The 19,507-nt window shown below is 42.7% G+C and overlaps 1 protein-coding gene across 1 annotated transcript in view; it reads left to right on the forward strand.

The window, feature by feature from the left end:
- ttc9b (tetratricopeptide repeat domain 9B) overlaps window positions 1-17,367 on the forward strand; it is a 33,487-nt gene extending 16,120 nt beyond the window's left edge. Inside the window, exons 2-3 of the mRNA XM_030403912.1 lie at window positions 10,908-11,090; window positions 13,010-17,367. Coding sequence (XP_030259772.1) covers window positions 10,908-11,090; window positions 13,010-13,359 — 533 coding nt within the window. The 3' untranslated portion in view covers window positions 13,360-17,367. The remainder of the gene's footprint in view (window positions 1-10,907; window positions 11,091-13,009) is intronic.
- The last annotated feature ends 2,140 nt before the right edge of the window (window positions 17,368-19,507 follow it).

Genomic DNA, 19,507 nt, shown 5'->3' on the forward strand with positions numbered 1-19,507 from the left:
CAAAATTATATCTCTGTCAGGAGGTCCAACTACAGTTAAAACCTCAATAAAACTCTTTTTATGCTTTATTAAACTGCTCTTATCTTGACATTGAATGTCTGTTTTTACTCTTTAATGTAAAAGTAATATAGAAAGTCTTGGATCCTCCTGGATGTAAAATAAGTATAGCAGTTGTAATGAGTTTAAAAAAATCACAACTACATGAACTCTAGGCCTCAAGAAGCCCCACAAAGACCCACCCTGAGTACCATGGGCTTACAGCACAGCTTAAATTCTTGAAACTGCAAAGTGCAATGGAGAGCATTAAATGATTTCATCTTCGGTGAAGTCATAGCGAAGATAGCTTCCTCGCTCGTATAAATATTTAAGTGGATGAACATTAATCTTGAGTCAGCGACTATTTTAGGAGAGCAGAACAATGTATGTGGGTGCAAATGATAGAGTAAAGTAGAAAATAGGCGCAGCCAGGACCGGAGTGATGCTGAGTGTGTGGTAAAAGTGTAGACAACTGAAGTAAGGGGGTAATCTGAAACATACTGTATGATTAGGGTAAAAAAAAACTGTGGAGACAAGTAGATCGTGTTTTAAAAAGCCACCCTCTTTGCTCTCTATGAGATCTAAAGCTCCCTTTCATCAACATGGGTAATCCATGCAAAATGTGTTTGATGTACCAGGAGTTTCCAAGCATGGCAGGCAGTGTCAGTGTTACAAGGGAATCAACATGCCAACATGGAGATTTTGGAGTAGGGGGCAAGACGAATGCTGTGAGGATAGCACTGTAAATGTACAGATAAATGAGAGGCAGATTGAGTTATTAAAGGGTTGTTTTTGGGCAATACGATTGTTTGGTTTCTTGAGTTAGATGAGAAGAGTGATAGCCTACCACTCTCATGTGTGTCTGGCAGCTAGTTAGCTTGGTTTAGCAGAAGGACTGGAAATAGCTAGCTTGGTTCTTTTCAAAAACAATAATTTATGGCTATCAGCACTCCTAAGATCACAAACTAACAGATACCCTCCTTAACAAGACAAATATTTTTTTACATTTTGGTTTTTACAGATTATACTATAAGATATAACCTGTCCTTTTTCAAGGCAAAGGTTTTGTTAGCGAGCTAGCTGGTATAGACATCTTGGAAGACACGCCCTACTCTGTCTGATTGGTTGGCTTCATTGGTTGCGTTCTCTACGCATGACTCAAATTGTCCACTCGCACAGTAGTAGAGATGTGATTTATGGCTCTTTGAGGGGAGCCGGATCTTGGTGAACCGTTCCTTTCAAAGAGCCGTTCAAAAAACTGTCTCATTTGACTGATTTTTACATTTATTAAGTTTTAAGAAGCCAGCCTGGTGGTAACTCATTTTATCTTGGAAATAATCACAGGGAGGTATGATGGGGTGAGATTTGTAACAAAATAATACAAAATTAGATATCCCACCAATATCTGAGTTTGAATTATTCTGAAATATTGATTATAACCTCATTTGACATGTGTGGACTAGATTTTAAAGTCTGATCTGGATTCATTGTAAATATTCCACAAGGTTGCGCCATATCACTCTGCTTTGACAGTGACATCACTATTTTGGATTTACCCTTTGTACAAATTGTTTGTATGTGAGTGTGTAAAGCTACCATGACTTGTTATTCATGCAACACCGTGACCTTAACACTTACAAATAAACATTAAAAAACAAAGCACTACCTGATGTGGTGGCAGGGGAGGCACTAGCATTTTCAGTGTCAATGGAGACTTCATTGTCACTATTGCCTGAGTCAGTTGGCTCTCTTCTCACCTCTGCCACTTTTACTGTTGGGTGTTGTGTTTTGAAGTGTCTATGCAAATTATTTGTTGAACCGGACTTAAAAGAAATATTTTTATGACAAATATTGCATTTGCATTACTGTCTTCCACAAGAGAAAAGTGCATCAAAATGCTGCTCCGTTTCCTTTGGCTCATTTTGGCCGAACGATGACGTCATGACACACGACAGTGACTGTCCTCCTCCTAATTAAGACCGCTGCAGCTGCTCTGCTCTCCGAGGCAGGGGCAGTCACGTATTTCTGTTTTTTTTTTTGTTTGTTTTTTACGCAAAGGCAGCGTGCACAACTCATGCTACATTTGCATATCTAATAAGCACCGTGCAGCTGGGCTGCGCTCCTCCCCATGTAACTTCTCTGTCTCACTCAGGAGAGGAGCACACAGTGATATAAAAAAAATAGATAAAAAAAAAAAAAAGAACGGTTCCCAGCTGCGACTCGGTTCCCATCGTTCATGTTAACGAGCCGTTCAATAGAATCGGTTCGTTCGTGAATGTCATAACACTACACAGTAGCTCAGGTAATGTCTGTGTTTCTTGCAGTTCTGTAGTTTTGCGGGTAAACACACCGACCTCTTCGTCTTCTTTTGCTGTATCAAAATGGTGGATGCAAGCCAATCTTAGGCAGAGTACGGAGGGTCTTACAAGAAGTCTGATGGGATCGATAATAGCACAAATGTGAACGTTCACACATTATTTTAAGATGGTTGTCCTGTTTCTAAACGTAACCTGCAGAATCACAATGTAGGAAAAAGTTAAATAAACTAGCTAAATTGAGTGTCTTCACTTACTTATCCCCCAAGAAACCATATAAATGTATACTTCTAAACCAAAACTATACTCACCCTATGCACTCCAAGTCTCATAGTCACGCTCATTGAAAAACAGTCACTGAATCATTTGCAAGGCTGGACCCAGCTCTCCACATTTCTGACCACCCCAGAGGAGCATGTGGAGGCCTGTGAGACCCACTCAATTCAAACAGGAGCAGTAAGAGGCAGCAGTAATGAGAGTTTTCTGACTCCATATGGAGCCGCATACACAATCAAAGAGATCATCTGCACCACTTGTTTGAAGTGAAATGTTGCTTGATGAGAAGATGAGCTGTGACGATAATAAATCACAGCAGTCTTTATGTGATTTTCCTCTGAAGAGAATGGACTATTTTATATCCCTTAATGTCACATTTTGAGTGATATAAGAGATATCAGACAAATCCTCACAACTGCTATGAAATTAACCCAAAAGCTTTTCCAAAACTTCTTTGAAATTGAGACACCAGAAGGAGACAAGACAAGAAAAGAAAAGAAAAGAAAAGAAAAGAAAAGAAAAGATGATATTGCAAGTAAATGCTGTGTCATTATAGCGCAGACAAGCCTTTGTGATAAAGCGAGCTGGTAACTGTAGTTCTGTCCCTCGCAATAACAGAGAGAGACATTCGCAAAACGCTTTGGGTGGAGCTATTCTTAGTGGGCCTGGAGAGACCAGCCACACTGTCCGAGAGCCCGTGACGTCAGCGTGTTGGATCGGATTTTGCTCAGAGAATCTGTGTGAGGCGATTTCATGATGATGACTGTGCATGCTTTTCAAAAAATAACGTGATAAGTAATCTGTTGCGGCAGCGTGACATTTGCGAAGGAGGGAAAGGTGAGAGGAGGGCGAGGTGAGCTGCAACACATAGCCGGGGAAGAAGAAGTGAGAAGGACGGGGGGGGGTCAAAGATGGAGGGATGTGTGAGGAAATGAGGACTGTGTGTGAGAGTGATGGGTCGCTCCATCTGCCATTATCTTCCCGCAGAACTAATTACAAGGTGATGGACAGCAGACTAATCACCAGGGCCACGAGAGGCTTTAAATTAGCCGGATCGTGGTGTCGTGCCTGGTGTGATGAACAGGGACAGAAGGGGAGGGAGGAGAAGAGGAGGGGGGGCATGGATCCAGAGGGAAGATGAGGTGATGTAGAGAAAGAGGAGAAAAATTAGCTTCTATTTTTCCTCTTCGTTCATCTCTCTCTGTCTCGTCGCTATTTTCCCTCAGCTGTGTCTGGGTTTTGTTTTTTCAGTACCGTCTCTATCTCTGTCCTCCTTTGCCCCCTGTCTCTCTTGTCTTATTTACTGCCTTTTTCTTCTTCTCCCTGTCTCTCAAATCTCTCTTTCTTTTATTCCTCCCGGGCTTTGGCACTCTGTCAGCGAAATGAAAGCGATTCACTGTGCAGGCTATGGTTTTTCAGACATGATGCTTCAGGCAAAAACCAGTGGGGTTCCAGAGCATGTGTTAACCACTCCCACTCACCGCACCTCTCGTTCGACATTCAAGCAGCAGTAACACACACACACACACACACACACATACAGTCACAGTTGACAGCTGATTTGCATCTGTTGGGCTTTTCAAACATATTTTAAAAGACATTATTCCGTCTAATTTCCCGTGTTTTGTCTGTTTTTCTGCTGCTCCTTCAATCTGGCAGTGAGTCAGCTCCTCGGAAAGAGAAAAAGATACCGACGCTCATGACACTGGCACTACATGGGCGCACACAAAGCCAATCTCCCAGCCTCAGCTCATTGTCTGTCCCCGTCCTCACATCAAGGGCTTATTAAGACAAATCTATCTCGTCCGCACCACTAATGCCTTTCATGCAGTCACATCTCATTATTTTTCCTCTCTCATCTCGCATGTTGTACCAATAAAAAGCTGCGGGACGCTGCATTTTTAATCAAAACAAAAATCTGCAAGCCATGTCTGATCTTCTGTTGATGCGGGGAGAAGTTTTTCACAGAGAGATCAAAGTTTAGGGTTAGCTAAGCAGCGCCGGAGCTGGCACGGTTTCAGGATCTTGCTCATGGACTGTAGAGCAGCATGAATGTGATGAACTGTGCCTCGATCACAGAGGTTCCCGGTTCTAAAAAAATGTGAAGAAATTAGGGAAAATTAACATTATATCTTTCCAGTGCCCAAGGCGGGATCCTGAAATCACTTGTTTTATCTGAGCATCAGTTCTGAACCCAAAGACACTCGGTTGACCAGTGCTTAGTGAGTGAATCATCACATCTGAGAAGCAAGAACCAGAGGATTATTTTGCATTTTAGCTTTAAAAATAACTGAAAAGATTAAAGGGTAACTTCAGGAGGACATTTGAACATGCTGGGTTGAAAGCGTGGTGAGAGAAAACAAATGCTGTACGGTGGTTTTGATTGGCATTAGCTAATGCCATGGTAACAGAGTGCTGACTACACAGCTAATAACAAGCTTACAACACGTAGGGTGACCAAGCAACATTCACCTACAAAATTCAGTGTACTGCAGATCTGCTCCGACAACTTTGGACTTTTCCATCTCTGCTACGATAAATCGATAGAATATCAAATGAGTTTCTGTCTTTTAAAGCTCACGATAGGCAGACACAGTCAGAACAAGCGCCTTGACATTGATGACCTGAGGGCCTTTCTGAAAAGCTCAGCTATTTTCAACCAGAAGCGCTCCGTCTGGCCACACACAGCAGGCAGAGAGGTCTGAAAAAGTCTTGTGTGGACATAAGGACCCTAAGTGACTAATGGGGACAACAACTTTTGAAACTGGTCCAGTATCGAGCCAGACCGCTGCAGCCAGCAGCCACAAAACAGGCTGCAATGACATCCTTCTTGGCAATTGCACACACTAAAAGAATGTCCACTTAAAGCGCTTGTTATTGCCACTGAGTCACTCAGTTTGTTTTTCTTAATGTCTAACAACATTAAGGAGAAGAACCAAAAACTGCCGCCATCATTCTCAACAAATCCACCACACTCCATTTGCAGAAACGCACATTTTAACATCATAAAACTGATGTGTTTTGAACTCGACCGAAACAAATTAACAGTCTTGATTACTCTTTTCACTGCTCTTAAATAGTTGCAAATCAATTTTCTGTTGATATTAAACTAATCTGGCATTAATCGAAACTAATCGATTTTGCTCCACTTGTGACCCTTTGTTGCCACCAGTTGCATGGCTGCACCGCCAGACAAGAAGGTCAATATTGGACAATTGTACAAAAAGCCTGAGATACATCAAATGCAAACACTTAATAATATATGCACAACTGTGCTATGGTTAGGGTGAAGAAAAGATGTTGTTAGAGGAAGCAAGATATGGTTCGGGTGAGGCAACAAAAACACTTGTTTGGGGTGAATTGTGTGATGGATGTTACCCGACCACCACATCCTCCTAAAGGACTCACCACTTCCTGTGTTGTCACTGAACTTGTTATTGGATTTAATCATGAGTTTAAGAATCGTCTGAGTAAAGCGGCCTGGTCTGCTGCTTGTGACCAGTTCAAACAAAGACTGTTATTTAGCCTCAAATTTCCAAGAAAAAGCAGCGATTAGAGGAAATCAATACGTTTTTTTTTGGTCGTCCTCTCTTGTTAATAATTTCACGTCATCTCTGATTTATCTCACAATCCCTTCAGGGGGTCCAGACTGCTTCTGAACCACTCTATTTTTAATGCTAATACAGAACACAAAGATGTATCCTCAGATTCACATGTCTCTCTTTGTCAGGGACTGGGATGCCTTGGCTCCAGTGGTATTATTCTGCTGGTTTTATGGGGCCTCTGTCTGTCTGTGTCCCTGCCCGGCCTGCTCCGATGATCCCATCATTATCACACCCTTAATGCATCTCACCACACTCTACGTTTTCTCTGGCATGCCATCCATCTGCCTAATGGTCCAGTAGGGTGCGGCCTGCCAGTCATCACTTGTGCACACTTGCTTCTGTGTGTGTGTTGTGTGTATCTTTGTAACCATTGTTTGGATCGAAAAGTTCATTTAAAGTCATCGGTTTGCGATCCTGTCGTCAGTTCTTGTTACCCGTGTTACTGAGTGTGTTTGTGCTTGTGCCCATGGCATTGGTAGCTTTTGTACATGGTGTAGTGTGTGTCCGTGTTAGTGTGTGTTATCTGGCATATGTTTGTGTGTGAGTGCCAGTGAACTCTCTAACTGCGTCAGCTATTAGGCCATTATGGAGTGTAACTGAATCCTCTGAAAGCTCTGCGCTCGTCCACCGCTGCAGGGCGATGATGGATGGGCGTGTGGAGGGATGAGAGTAGTCATGTCGTAGCTGGACGGCTGTAACAACAAAGAGAGGAGCGGAGTCTGTAAAGAGGTGTGCAGGAGAGGTGGAGGGCATCCGAGGTGACTCCCACTTTACCGACCGTGCTGGGCAGAGTTGAGATTGCAGGAGACGGGGAACAGCTTCGACCTTGCTGCTCCGCTCTGGGCTGAGTCATGAGCTGAGCAAATAAGCGGCTTGTCAGACTCGCTTTTGTTCCTCTAACTATTAGGGTGTGCATGTGCATCCTTTTAATATCTACTGTCATGGAGGAAAGGAAACTTAAAGGAAGCAGCGACTAACCAAATCATTAAAACTTTTTTGGAGAAAATGTTATTGCACCAGTTCAGCAGGATAGATACTCACCTGGATCTTATAAATGTTGTGGGGTTGTGGAGAATAGGATGCCAATTTAAGCCATTTAGGCATTGTTACACGTCACACTAGAAAAAGCACATAATTCATTGAATGATGGTTGAATCACATTAAGTTGCTTTAGTTTCAGGGTCTTGTATGTTGAAATGAGAAATGCATGCATGAACGTTACAGTATCCAGGTTTCTGATGGTCTACCTACAGGTGTGACTTCTTTCTGTACCTTTTCCACCACGTTGCACGGCCATGTTTCTACAGTGCAAACCAAAACCAGCTCTAGAGACAGCCGGTCACATTTTTTGGAAGTTGTGGCATCCATTGTCAAGGTTGGTGAGAGAAGGAGTTTGTAATTTGTAACTAGAAACTGCTGAATCCCACACACTTACCCTTTAATATTGTGTTGGATTTGGCTCAAAGTGGCTGAAAAACTGTGAAATGATTCTCCTAAAAAATTTAGCAGAGAACCTTCTGAAACCTGTTTACACACTACAATGTCAGATTCCTCTAGCTAACATATGTAGGTTTCTCAAAACAAGGGTTATTATGTTTACATGAATGCTATAAAATAAGATAAAATAAGATGCCTTAACTGATCCGCCATAGAATAAATTCAATTTGACTCAGCAGCACAAAGGAGAAAAAAAGTGGCAGGGTAGAAATGTACAAAAAATGTTGCTTCAGTGGGCTCTACAATCACAATCATCCTCAATTTGAGGGAGGAAAAAACTATTAAGAACCTTTAAACAGGGGAAAATGTAACACTGCTTGCTCACTTTTCTTACTCTTACAAGTCAAAATGTTTGCCTTCAAACAATCCTATGCACAGTGACCATAATTTTGGGGCGAATGCAGAGAGAAATGGTGTAAAAAAAAAAAGGGGGGCCGGTGTCTGAATGTTAATATTTAGCCTTTTTATGATTAAAAAAAACATCCTCAGATTATTTTGTCAGGTGTTTGATTAGTATATGAGTCACAATTTTTGAGGGAATATTCTTTTTTGTCTTTCATGAACAAATATATATTACAGCTTCTGTGATGTGGATGGTAATCCGTTAAATGTGTATCATAATAGAGAACCATCCCCCGATTTTAATTGCTCGTGTTGTGTTTTGTTGAGTTCATGTCTACATCTGTCAGGCTGGAGGCAGAGACACACACACACAAACACACGCACACACACACACAAACACACGCACACACACACACACACACACACACACACACACCACACACACACCAGACACATGTGCAACTTCAACCATTAAATACCAAAACACATTGATTGTTATTGAGTTAGTCCGTCCCCTGATGTCCACCATGAATTATTTAGTGTTTTGCACTCGGGCTGTTGGCCAGGACCTTCTCCAGTGAGGCTCAGGGGGAGATGACAGGTAGAGGACCACGAACCGCTTTTAACACTCCCCCCCTTCTCCTCACCCTATAGTCTCCCACAGGTCTCACCTCCTCCTCCCCACATATAAACCTCCTCCTCCTCCTCCTCATACTGCAGCCATGCCTCTTCCCCTTCTCTCTCTCTCTGTCTCTCACTCCTGACTCACCCTGCCTCCCAGCTAATAGTGCCTGACTCATGTTATTCACAGAGCTGTCTGTGTGTCAAGGGCAGAGTCAGAGGGGAGGGACGAGAGGTGGGGAGAGATGTGGGAGGGAAGGTTAAGAAAGAGTCAGAACAGGGCACAAGGAAAATCAACAATATGTATTTCCCTCTTACCTGTAGTGATGTGTATCTATCTAGATTGTTTTGGTGTGAGTTGCTGCAGTTTAGAGATGTTGATGGTCTTGAATATAATGAACCAGACGACACTCGGCTTGTTGTGCTCTAAGTGCCAACAAGTACATTCGAAAAACCAAACAGCAGCGTCTCTATACAGAAATCGTGACCCGGTTACTCAAAGTAATCAACAGACAATTTCATGTTGGAGCTATTTTCTTTCTACCAAAATACACCGTAGTCCCAGAATTGGTAAGCCTAAAAAGCTCATTTATGCTCCCTTTAAGTACAAAAACAGCTATATAAACGTCTCTGCGCAGCAATACACCCTCGAGAGGGCACCGCTCAGACTCAAATCAGTCTGACCCGACCGATACTCTACCTTTGCCTCCATCCAGTCACCTCCCAGCTGTTCTGTAGTGTACAGATGTGTGAAACTCCTCACCAACTCACATCACCTCTCACCAAAAAGTTCCTGCGATTTTTAAATCCTCTTAGTCTTGTCCTGTGGTTCTGTCTTGCTTAAACTATTGGCTGCGCTGCTACACTGCCCCACAGGACGACCGGAGGAACTGCTCCGTTGGTCCGTATCCGAAAGCTTTCAGAAAATGTGAGGAAACACAGACAAGACGGAAAGCTGAGTACAGACACAAGGCTCATCCTCTATCTGTATCTATATCTAACGTTGCGCATGAATGAGCCTTAATGTGTCCCTCTCTGCTATAACGTTAGCTAGCATATTACGTAGCCGCTCGCGGTCATTAGATGCAGGGATCCTTCAGCAAGTGATACTAAAAGAGAGTAGTTCCTACATAAGGCTGCTCTGTGGTTTATCAGGTCATGATTTCAGGAGAGAGACATTTTTGAGCACCACGAGCCGAGTGCTATGAAGTTGCATTGTAGTCAAGTGAAGGTAAACATCTCTGCGTAGCTCCAACACAGTCCAGGTGTTTAAATAGCACCACAGGTAAGAGCAAAAAACATTTGTTTTGGGGCTGAACTATCCCTTTAAGGCACAGACGGAAGACATGATGGAAAAATAAAGAAATTAAGTGAAGCAAAACCTGGAGTGCTTGTGATCACCATAGGAATAGTGTTTGAGTGATCAGATATCTGAGCCATCAGCAGGCTTTTAAAAGCTTCAGTGGACTAAAAGCTGCGAGTGTGCATGTGTGTGTGTGTGTGTGTGTGTGTCTTTACTAATGAAGTTATCCTGCCCTCAGCTGATCTCAGTGCTGCTGAGAATCACTGCAGCGAAGTGCTGCTGCAAGACACATCAATAGGAATTACACTTTTTTCCCCTCAATTGCCAGTTGGTTCAGGTTTAGATATCTTGACCTCACTTCTGTTCTTCAACGCTCACATCTCCTCCCAGAGGACCTCTGCGGTATCTGTCGCTCACTTGATCTCTGCAACCTGCCCTTCTTTTCTTCGCCTCTCCTGCTGCCCTCGCTGTATTCTTACAACACATCTGCTAAGTCAGGGGAATAAGACTTAAACGCCCTTGCAGTGTTTAGTCCACCGTCCTCAAGCTGAGTTCTCTCCCATTTTTCTATTTTGCATGTCGAGCTCAAAAACAGCGTGTAGAGACATTAGTCTCCGGCCCCGGGGCTGAAACTGCTTGCACAACGTTTTGTGTCTTCTCCACACTGTGAGACATTAGTATCAGCTATTTATAGTAAGCTCACTGCTGTCCCAAGGAACAACTGTGGAGACTAGATTTCACTGTTGTTCTATAAAAAGGCTCACATGAGATGAAACCAAAATATCCCCATCTTTGTTTTACACGCACAGGATGTCGCTTAAGCTTCTCTGAAAGCGATTTGAGGTGTTTGCACGCACACAATTGTCACTGCTATTAAACTGACTAACTCGTTCCCTCTCTTCCTTCCTGCAGCGTGTCTGTTGCAGTCAGAGCTGGTAAACTACGAGAGAGTGAAGGAGTATTGTCTGAAGGTGCTGAGCCACCAGAGGGACCACTTCAAGGCCATGTACCGAGCCGGCATCGCCTTCTATCACCTGGGTGACTATGAGTGCGCCCTACGCTACCTGCGTGACGCCAAGAACCGCGAACCCACAGGTGAGGACGAGCTGTGCAATCAGTCACATGACACATTACACATGACAGAGCAAAGAGCAGAGCCCTGTAGTTGTAAGACATTATAGTGCTTTAATTTGATTTTGCTCGTGTTGTAATATAAGTTGTGTTCTTATAATCTAAGAACACAACTTTATGGTTTAAAACATAAAAACTGTTTATTAAAGTGAATTTGATTATTATTAATTGTACAACACTTTACTAACGTCCCTTGCTTTGTCTTCTTTTTGGTTCAAGGAACCAAATCCCCCAAAATAGGGAGATGTAGGTCATCAGGAGCAGATGTTACTCTGACATATCGTGGTGGTTTTGACTGAAACGTCAACCTTTATTTGATAAGTCAGTGCAGAGGTGATGAGTGTGTGCAGGAGTTGAAGTTATAGGAGAATTATGAAAATGATAAAATAATTATGTCTCAATAAGGCATTGAGACACCATTTTGACATTCATTCTTGGAATTAAGAGAGTAATGGAATAACAATTTAATGAATAACAAATGAAAAGTAAAATCAGTACATTTTAGAGACCATATTTGTTAATTCTGGCAAAAGATGACCCAAATGAAAAAACACCTAGGCAGGCAGGTAAAGAAACAAAAATCCAAAGAACAAAACTGGCAGATGGCAAAACCAGAAGAAGCAGGCAGCGACACAACTGAGAAGTAATGACGTGCAAAAATACAAAAACTAAATAAAGGACAAACCAAAAAAGCGCCGGGAACACAGGCAGGAAAGCGCGGCGCAGAACAGGAATGGAGAACAGAGAACACAAGGCGCAGAACTGACGTGGGAAAGACAGGTTTTGTCTGAACTCACCCACTCATTCACGCTCACTACTCACTACCAAGGGACTGTTATGTAGAGGAGATGAAACAACACTTTTGGACGCCACTAGAGTTGTTTCTTTCCCCTCCAGTGTAATGCAGGATGGTATGTAATGCTTGGTTTGCACACTACATTTAACGATGCATTGTGGGATATTTTGAGTCGACACGTAGGGTGTAATAAATCTCATTTAGTATTCGGACAGCACCACACAATGGTGAACACGCTATACTGTCTACTACATGTTGGACAAACATGAAGCACAAAGACAGGAAGTGGAAAGTAAAACATCACACATGAGGATAAATCTACCAAAATAAAACAGGAAACAACTGACCCAAAAACCCAAAACTGTGTCACTCTTTCTGTTTTGTGGTCAAATCTTTCTGAGAGTTGCGTTGCAGTTAATCATGAACTCAGTATTTATACATTTGGAATGTATGCTTTTATTCATTCAACATTTAAAACACATTGTGTGTGAATCTTTGAGAGCTTTATAAGGATAAGTAAACGCACATGTTGTTTACATCCCTTGGAGTCTCTTTATTACCTGCCTCAGCTGGCAGACCGCTTCATTTCTTCAGCAGTGGGATAGTATCACTTGCAGGACTGTGTACAGAGTTGGTAGCCACCACAGAGGAAAAGCAGCTTAATGTATTGCCTATCAGATAGTGGAGTTTTTCTCTGATGTGCTCCAGAGTCAACAAGCTTTAGATAAACAACACAGAGCAAACTCTGTTTTTGATATCAGTTTGTGTGTACATGCAGCAGGTCATTTCCTCCTCAGAGCTTCACAGCATCAGGAGCTGATTTCCAGTTAGAAACATTAAGTATTTAGCCTCGTGGCTTCGCCTTTTACTCTTCAGAATTTCTCTTGTGCATACATTTTTTGAAGGTCACGTTCTTTTTCAGCTCTTTAAAGATGTTTTTGAAATGCAAATGGGGAAAAATTAATCACACTTCCAGAAAACCTGATGCCTCCTTTTAGCTCCTCTGGCATGAAAGACACCCAAATTGAACCGCATTAACAAACGAGATAGCACTGATTGAAGTTAACGTTCCCTCTCTCCATCACAGACACCAACGTGCTGCGGTACATCCAGCTGACAGAGATGAAGATGAGCAAGAGCGGACAGCGGGAACGAGAGATGTGGCAAAGAGACCCAGGGCTAAACCATCGACCTTTCCACCTTCCTGACCCCACCACCTTCCGACCCTACAAGCCATCCCTACATCGACCCTCCCTCCCTCTGCCTTCTCTGTCAACTCCTGACAGCAGCACAGCCCACAGACAGAAGAGACAGACCCGATCGCCCGGGAGACATATCAAACACTGTCTGCGACCCGACCTCCTTTTTCTTCCTTCCTCCTCCCTCGTCTTCTCCCCCCTCTCTTTCTCCCTCAGGTGCTGTGGTTCCTCTCCCTAGACGCAGACAGCCGAGCAAACGTGAAAAAAAGAAAAAAAAAAGAAACAACATAAAACAAGGAAAATGCTGTATTATAGTCATAAGAATCAGTCGATGTGGTGGAATGAAACAGGAGCTTCAAAACATACATATGAATAATGGACATTTGCGTGATTTAGTAAATGTTTTAAAAACATGAAATGCATTTTGTTTCTGCTCTCTTGCTCTCTCTCTCTCTCTTTTTCTCTCGGCCTTCTTTCTCTCCGTCTGATGTGGAAATCTCGAGGAGGATATCGAGGACTGGGATGCTCGACCACAATGGGAGGGAGGCGGATATGTGTGTGTGTGGAGCATGAGCAGGGGATAGTGAGGGGTGTGTGTGAGACACATATCAAGACCATAGCCCAATTTGATTGTACATCTTACCCCATCAGGGCTCACTCAGACCCCTTAATCTGTCATCGAGTGGAGAAAATAATCTGTCTCATTTATCTTTCCTGGATGCCATGTTTTCTAAGTTTCTTTCGATTCAAGGGCTATTTCAAGTGTTTGTAATCTGTTTCAAGGGTCTTTACTTTGCTTTCGGTGTTCATCATACTCGGTAGTGATTAATCGGTTGTTAATAGCATCTGTGTGCGCAGCAAAGAGACAAAATCCTCCGACGGTTCTTGCTGTAATCAGGTGTGCTATCGTAGAAAATTGTCTTGAATCTGTTGCCCCTCCTGAGTCTTGTGTCGTCGTTGTTGAAACTGTCCGAGCCCCACCTTTCCTCCTTCCCTCCCTCCCTCCTTCCCATCAACCCCTCCCTGTTCTCCCATTAATGATGTCACAACGGAAAATAGCCAATGGGATCGGAGTCCCATCAACCACCGTTGGCTAGATCGGGATCCACTTTAAAGTTTCACAGTGAGAAACACTTGGTCCAACCTTTTATCGGTAATGCCGAAGATTCCCAGACATCGATAACACACACGCAGAGGAGACTCTGGGCGGCGTTAGTGCAGGGAAAAACAATCACACACACACTTGTGTCCTGGAGCACTCAGCATTAGTGCACTTCAACGAGAGTGTGCCATTTGAGATTTCTTCCTGTTTCAGTTTTATCTGAGCTGTGAGGACAGATAACACACAGCATTAGCGTTAGACGACTCTACTGACGATACGGTTTATCCATGACTAGCCGTCAAAAGATACATAGATAATTTGCTTCGCTTGTGACTTGTCAAGCCGAATCATCGATAATGCAAATATTGCTTTTATGATAGCTTTGCCGCTGTTCTGCAGAAAGGTTGGATCGACGATTTGTGAAAGCATGATCTGAATTCCCCCCCTGTCTCTGATGCCATGAAGCACACCTCCTGCATGTAACGTGCGACTCCAGAGAGTTCCTTCAGATGTATGGGATAGGGATTATATCTGCTCAATTGCTTTCTGTCATGGCATGCTGCCACACTGTTTGCCCATAGCTCTATTTTATCCATCCTGCCCTTTATAAATAAACACAGAAGGTGGTGACAGACTCTTATCACAGCAGTAGAATAAGTATCAAACAAATCTGGAAAGGAAATCTAAGAGAGATGCTGTAAAAGGTTTCCAATCCCCCGTTTTTCCCGTGACCTGCTAGGAGGTAAATATTGACCTAAGTGTGTCAAAGGGACTCTGGAGAGACGGCATCATGTGTTGAGGAGACTGGCATGATACAGAGAGGCTCCGGTGGAGGCAGAAGTAGGCCATCGTCAGCCCCAGCAAAGCGACCGCAGCTCCGAGTCACTCCAGGAACAGCAGAAAGGTTTAGAGCCGGGAGATTTATCACCATACATCATGTGGCTGAATCTGAGCGTTAAACCTGATTTCTCCTTCCCAAACTTGAGACAATAATCTGCCACAATCTCTACTCCTCTGAGAGGGATTTCCACAAGATGAATAAACATGGCTGCAGAGATTTGCTTCCATCTAGTCCACGTGGTTTTGGCCATACAATGGATACGATGTCTCAGTATGATTACAATAGTTTAAGAGTTCTCCTGGTCTTCATGGCCGTGTTGCAGGAACATGATAATGTTTCCTAAAAGATTTAGAAAACATTTGACATTTTGGGAAAATGCACTACTTTGTTTTCTTCACTCTCACGTCCATACACTAATCATGGATGTTTTATAATCCGGATACTGGCAGCTCCAAAGTTGGAGGACAATCAGTCCTAAATCACTTCAAAGACATTTCTAGCTGTCAGGTTTTTACTTCCTGGTTATGTGTCTCTCCTGCTGGTTCCCACCTGGCCCTTAGACTTTACATTGTTTTACAAGATGCTTTATCAGCTCAAGAAAAGTTTTACAAATTCAAAACCTCTATGGGTAAAGATTCATAACATAAAGAATCATGATAGACCTTGTTTGCTGTTCACAGATGTCTCTTTTATAATCCTGCTCTATCTTCTCTCGCTGAAATCAAAACATAAATTCAATCTTTTATCAATATGTCTTGGTTTGGACCAGTTAAAGTAATTTCTGGCAAGAAAGCAAATAAACCAGGGATGCACAATATTAGAATATTACTGACAATCTGCACAATTTACTAAATAACAAAGCGACTTATTACGCCTCAACAGGCACATAATGAAAGCATCATTACTCATTTTCATTTTTCAGGTAAATCCCAAAATGTTGAACTGTTCCTTTAAGATATGTTACTTGTTCTTGCCAAATTAAATTAATTTGTGTGACCAATCCACGTTATTTATAATAATTTAAAAAACAAACAAAATAATGTAAATTGTTCGCTGAGTCAAAACCGTTGGGTTTAGTCAGCGTGGCTCAGCTCTGGGGTTGACTCATCAGACGCAGAAGCCTTCCTCACTCTTGACGTGCCTCTGTCCTCTTCTCTTCTTCTCGTCCTCTGTTGTCCCAGAGGACAAACTAACCAAAACAACAAAACAACTGTGAGGAAAGGCACCTGCAGGCTCGGTCTCCATGGCTGCCTGGGCTGAGTCTACTCACCCACGGGGCCCCTCGGGGATAGGTCTCCTCCTGTGGTCCTCTCTCCAAGGCACCAGTCCGCCATCTTGTTTTTGTCTCGCTGTGCTCAGTCATTCTAGCTCAGTGTCTCTACGGCCGTCTTGGGGATAACTAGCTGCACATAACACAGGTTCATTTCTGGCTGATCGGCTCTTGAATAATGGCAGAGCTGACTCCGAGTCTGTTATTGTGAGCTGACAACGCGCTGTCTGTGCAAAAAAGAGATACTGGATCTCTCCATCGGTGTAGCTTTGAAAACAAACAACAAGAAGCACAACTAAAAAAAGAAGAGACGGAAAAAGTCAAAACTACTGGCTGTGTTATTTTTGCTCTTTTGCTTTGATGTCATTTGAGGTAAATGTTTGTCAAATGTCAGAGTAGTTTTTGTGAATATATGATACAAATGTACAAAAAAAATAACAAAAATGGAAAGTTTTATGGTCGTGAAGAGCTTTACTTTACCGAATTACTTTATGAACAGAAAAGAAAAGCAAGAGATAGAAAAGAGAATTTTACTACGGCTCCTCCACAGAGCCGCTTTGTGACTGTGTCTGTATTTGTTGGTATTTCTGTTGACGTCCCTTTTCGTCAAGGGATACGGAACGGGCTCAGAGTGTGTGCAATGCCCTTCGACCCCCTCGCCCGCCCTGTCCGAACGACCTTTCACCCGACTCGTCTGTTTCCGCACAGTAAAGACGACCAGTTAACGCGGGAGTGGAGGAGAACTCTGAGGAACTCGTAGCAGAGCGCAGAGCTGCTCCTCATGGCCGCAGACCTCTATCTTGTTTGTTTCTGTGCTGATGGAGATGAAAACCTAAAGGACATGAAGCTGGGGACGTCAAGGCTATGACTGCGTTTTTGTCTCTACGCCTCGCTCCCAAGAGGCCTTTTTCCATTCGACATCCAAAACATCAACAGGCCTCCATCACTGGTTTGACTGAACTGCTCGCCCGGGAATGCACTATTGATTGATTGGTAAATGAAGATTATGAATAAAGTTTGAAACAAAGAGGAATGTTGCTGTTGTTGTTGTTGTTGTGCGGGCAGGACGACACCTGTTCACAGGTGTCGGGATGTACTGATGCATTAAAAAGTTGTATAAAGCCTTTTGTAGTCCCAGAGGGGGATTTTCATCAAATGATATCACTTGAGTCAGTGTTGACTTTGAGCAGAACACCACAAATTTGAAGTGGAGTTAAGAGAAGTATCCTGACTCGAGTTGCATCGTGGGTAATGAAGGCATCAAGTTTTAAGGAAGAAGAAGAATGGAATAGAAATAAAATGAAGTATGTGGTTCTGCTGCTTTGATTTCAATACTTTGTAGTCTGACAATATTAAAGGGGGTAGCCGTGCTAACTGTTTTAAAGGGACGTTCCTCCATTTTTACACATAAAGCAGAAGAAGAAGTTGTCAACCCAATTGCCAGAATAAATGTTGGAAATGTATGTGGCGGGAGACCACAGAAATGTTGGAACTTTCTTCGTTCCTTTAAGTTCATGGTTTTTAAAATACCTGGTTCTGTCGGCTGGAAATTGTCCCAATGTCTTGTTAGAAATGTCCAAAAGTTTTCACACATACAAATGTTGAAACGCAGTCTTCTTGAGGAGTGGTCTCTGGTTCACCCAGCTGTGACAACACCACCATCACCTCCACCTCCTGACATGAAAATCAGCTCATAAACATGTAAAATGAACGTGATATAACAGGTATAGTAAGAAAACACCTACATATCTGATTGCGGCTTTCAGAAACATGAAATGCCAAATTTGTATTATAACTATGTTATTCTGCCGACTGGGCTGTAAGTTGTTTGATTTCTTCTGTTGCCCTGGATAAACTTTCTAAACCCTGGTAGTGATTTCCAAAGTTCATTCGTACCCTTAGAAACAGCAGTTCTACTGTTTTTTTAGAAGTTTATTGAGTTTTCAGTCATATCACATGATCGTCATGAACAGATCTGAGTTGCTCATGTGTCATGTAACTTTCAAAAGCACTTTCTCATCCATGTTGGAGTTAATTCTTGATTTTGGAAACACACTTTTGACAAAACAGTTTCACGTCAAGGTCCATTGAGTAGCTGTTCTGGAGCTTTTCACTACATCACATGATCTTCATCAACAGATTCAGGTTTCTCACTGCCATCCCATAGTAGTTTTCACAATTTTCTGAGCGCCTTGACGACTTCTCATACTATCATACTAGCTTCAAAATTGACTTTCGAATCTTATTCGATCTGCTGATGAAGATCACACGACATGACTGACAGCTACTAAATGACCTTAATCTCTGTCACTCTACGGACGTACGACATGTTACTGCCTGGTTCAAAGAGGGTGGACGTGAAACAGAAACACACACAGATGGGACAAGACAGAGAGATTATTTTGTAGGTCTGGTTGTAAACACCTGAGCCCAGTGTACTCAGGTGACATGCTCTCAGCTACATCTACTGACTTCCTTGAACAGAAGAGGATACAGAGAGGAGAAACAACAATAAAGCTCAGTGTGCAGCTGTCACCAACATTAAAAACTCAATGAATTCCTCCTCAAAGATCTGACACTTTCTCCCAGAGTTTCTCATTGTTTTTTTTTCTGTGATCTGGTTTTTCATAACTGCATTAAAAAAAAACATTTCTGGACATTTATTATTCAACATCCATCACCATTTTCTCCAACAGGACTTTGTTATTTGATCCTTAAAACACTTCCCATGGATCCTTCAAGAATAAAGCTTCCTTCACGGGTAAATGAGCCGATAAAGATTTAGCTTAAGACAAAGCGAGTCCTGGTGCAGATCTGAGAGCTCAACCAACTGGCAGGCAATCTGGTTGGCTGTTCACTTCAAAACACACACACAATGTTTGTGTCTCTCCTTCTTTGTCCACCTCTCCTCATCCTCCCTGAACGTGATCGAAATATGACATCATGTTTTCTCCCTGGAGTGAAGAAAAAAGGGGAAACGGAGTGATAGACAGCAGGAAAACATGTCGAGAAAGCCATGAAGGGAAAGTCGGAGAAGATGTGACAGATTCTCCGCTGCTGTTGAGGACAAAAAGAAGAAGACGGGGACACAGTGTCTTCCTACAGACAAAACACTGTGGTTGTGTGTGTGTGGGTGTGTGTGTGTGTGTGTGAGCTGGCAACGCTCAGCCTTT

Source organism: Sparus aurata, chromosome 2, assembly GCF_900880675.1.
Source record: "Sparus aurata chromosome 2, fSpaAur1.1, whole genome shotgun sequence".
Taxonomy (NCBI): domain Eukaryota; kingdom Metazoa; phylum Chordata; class Actinopteri; order Spariformes; family Sparidae; genus Sparus; species Sparus aurata.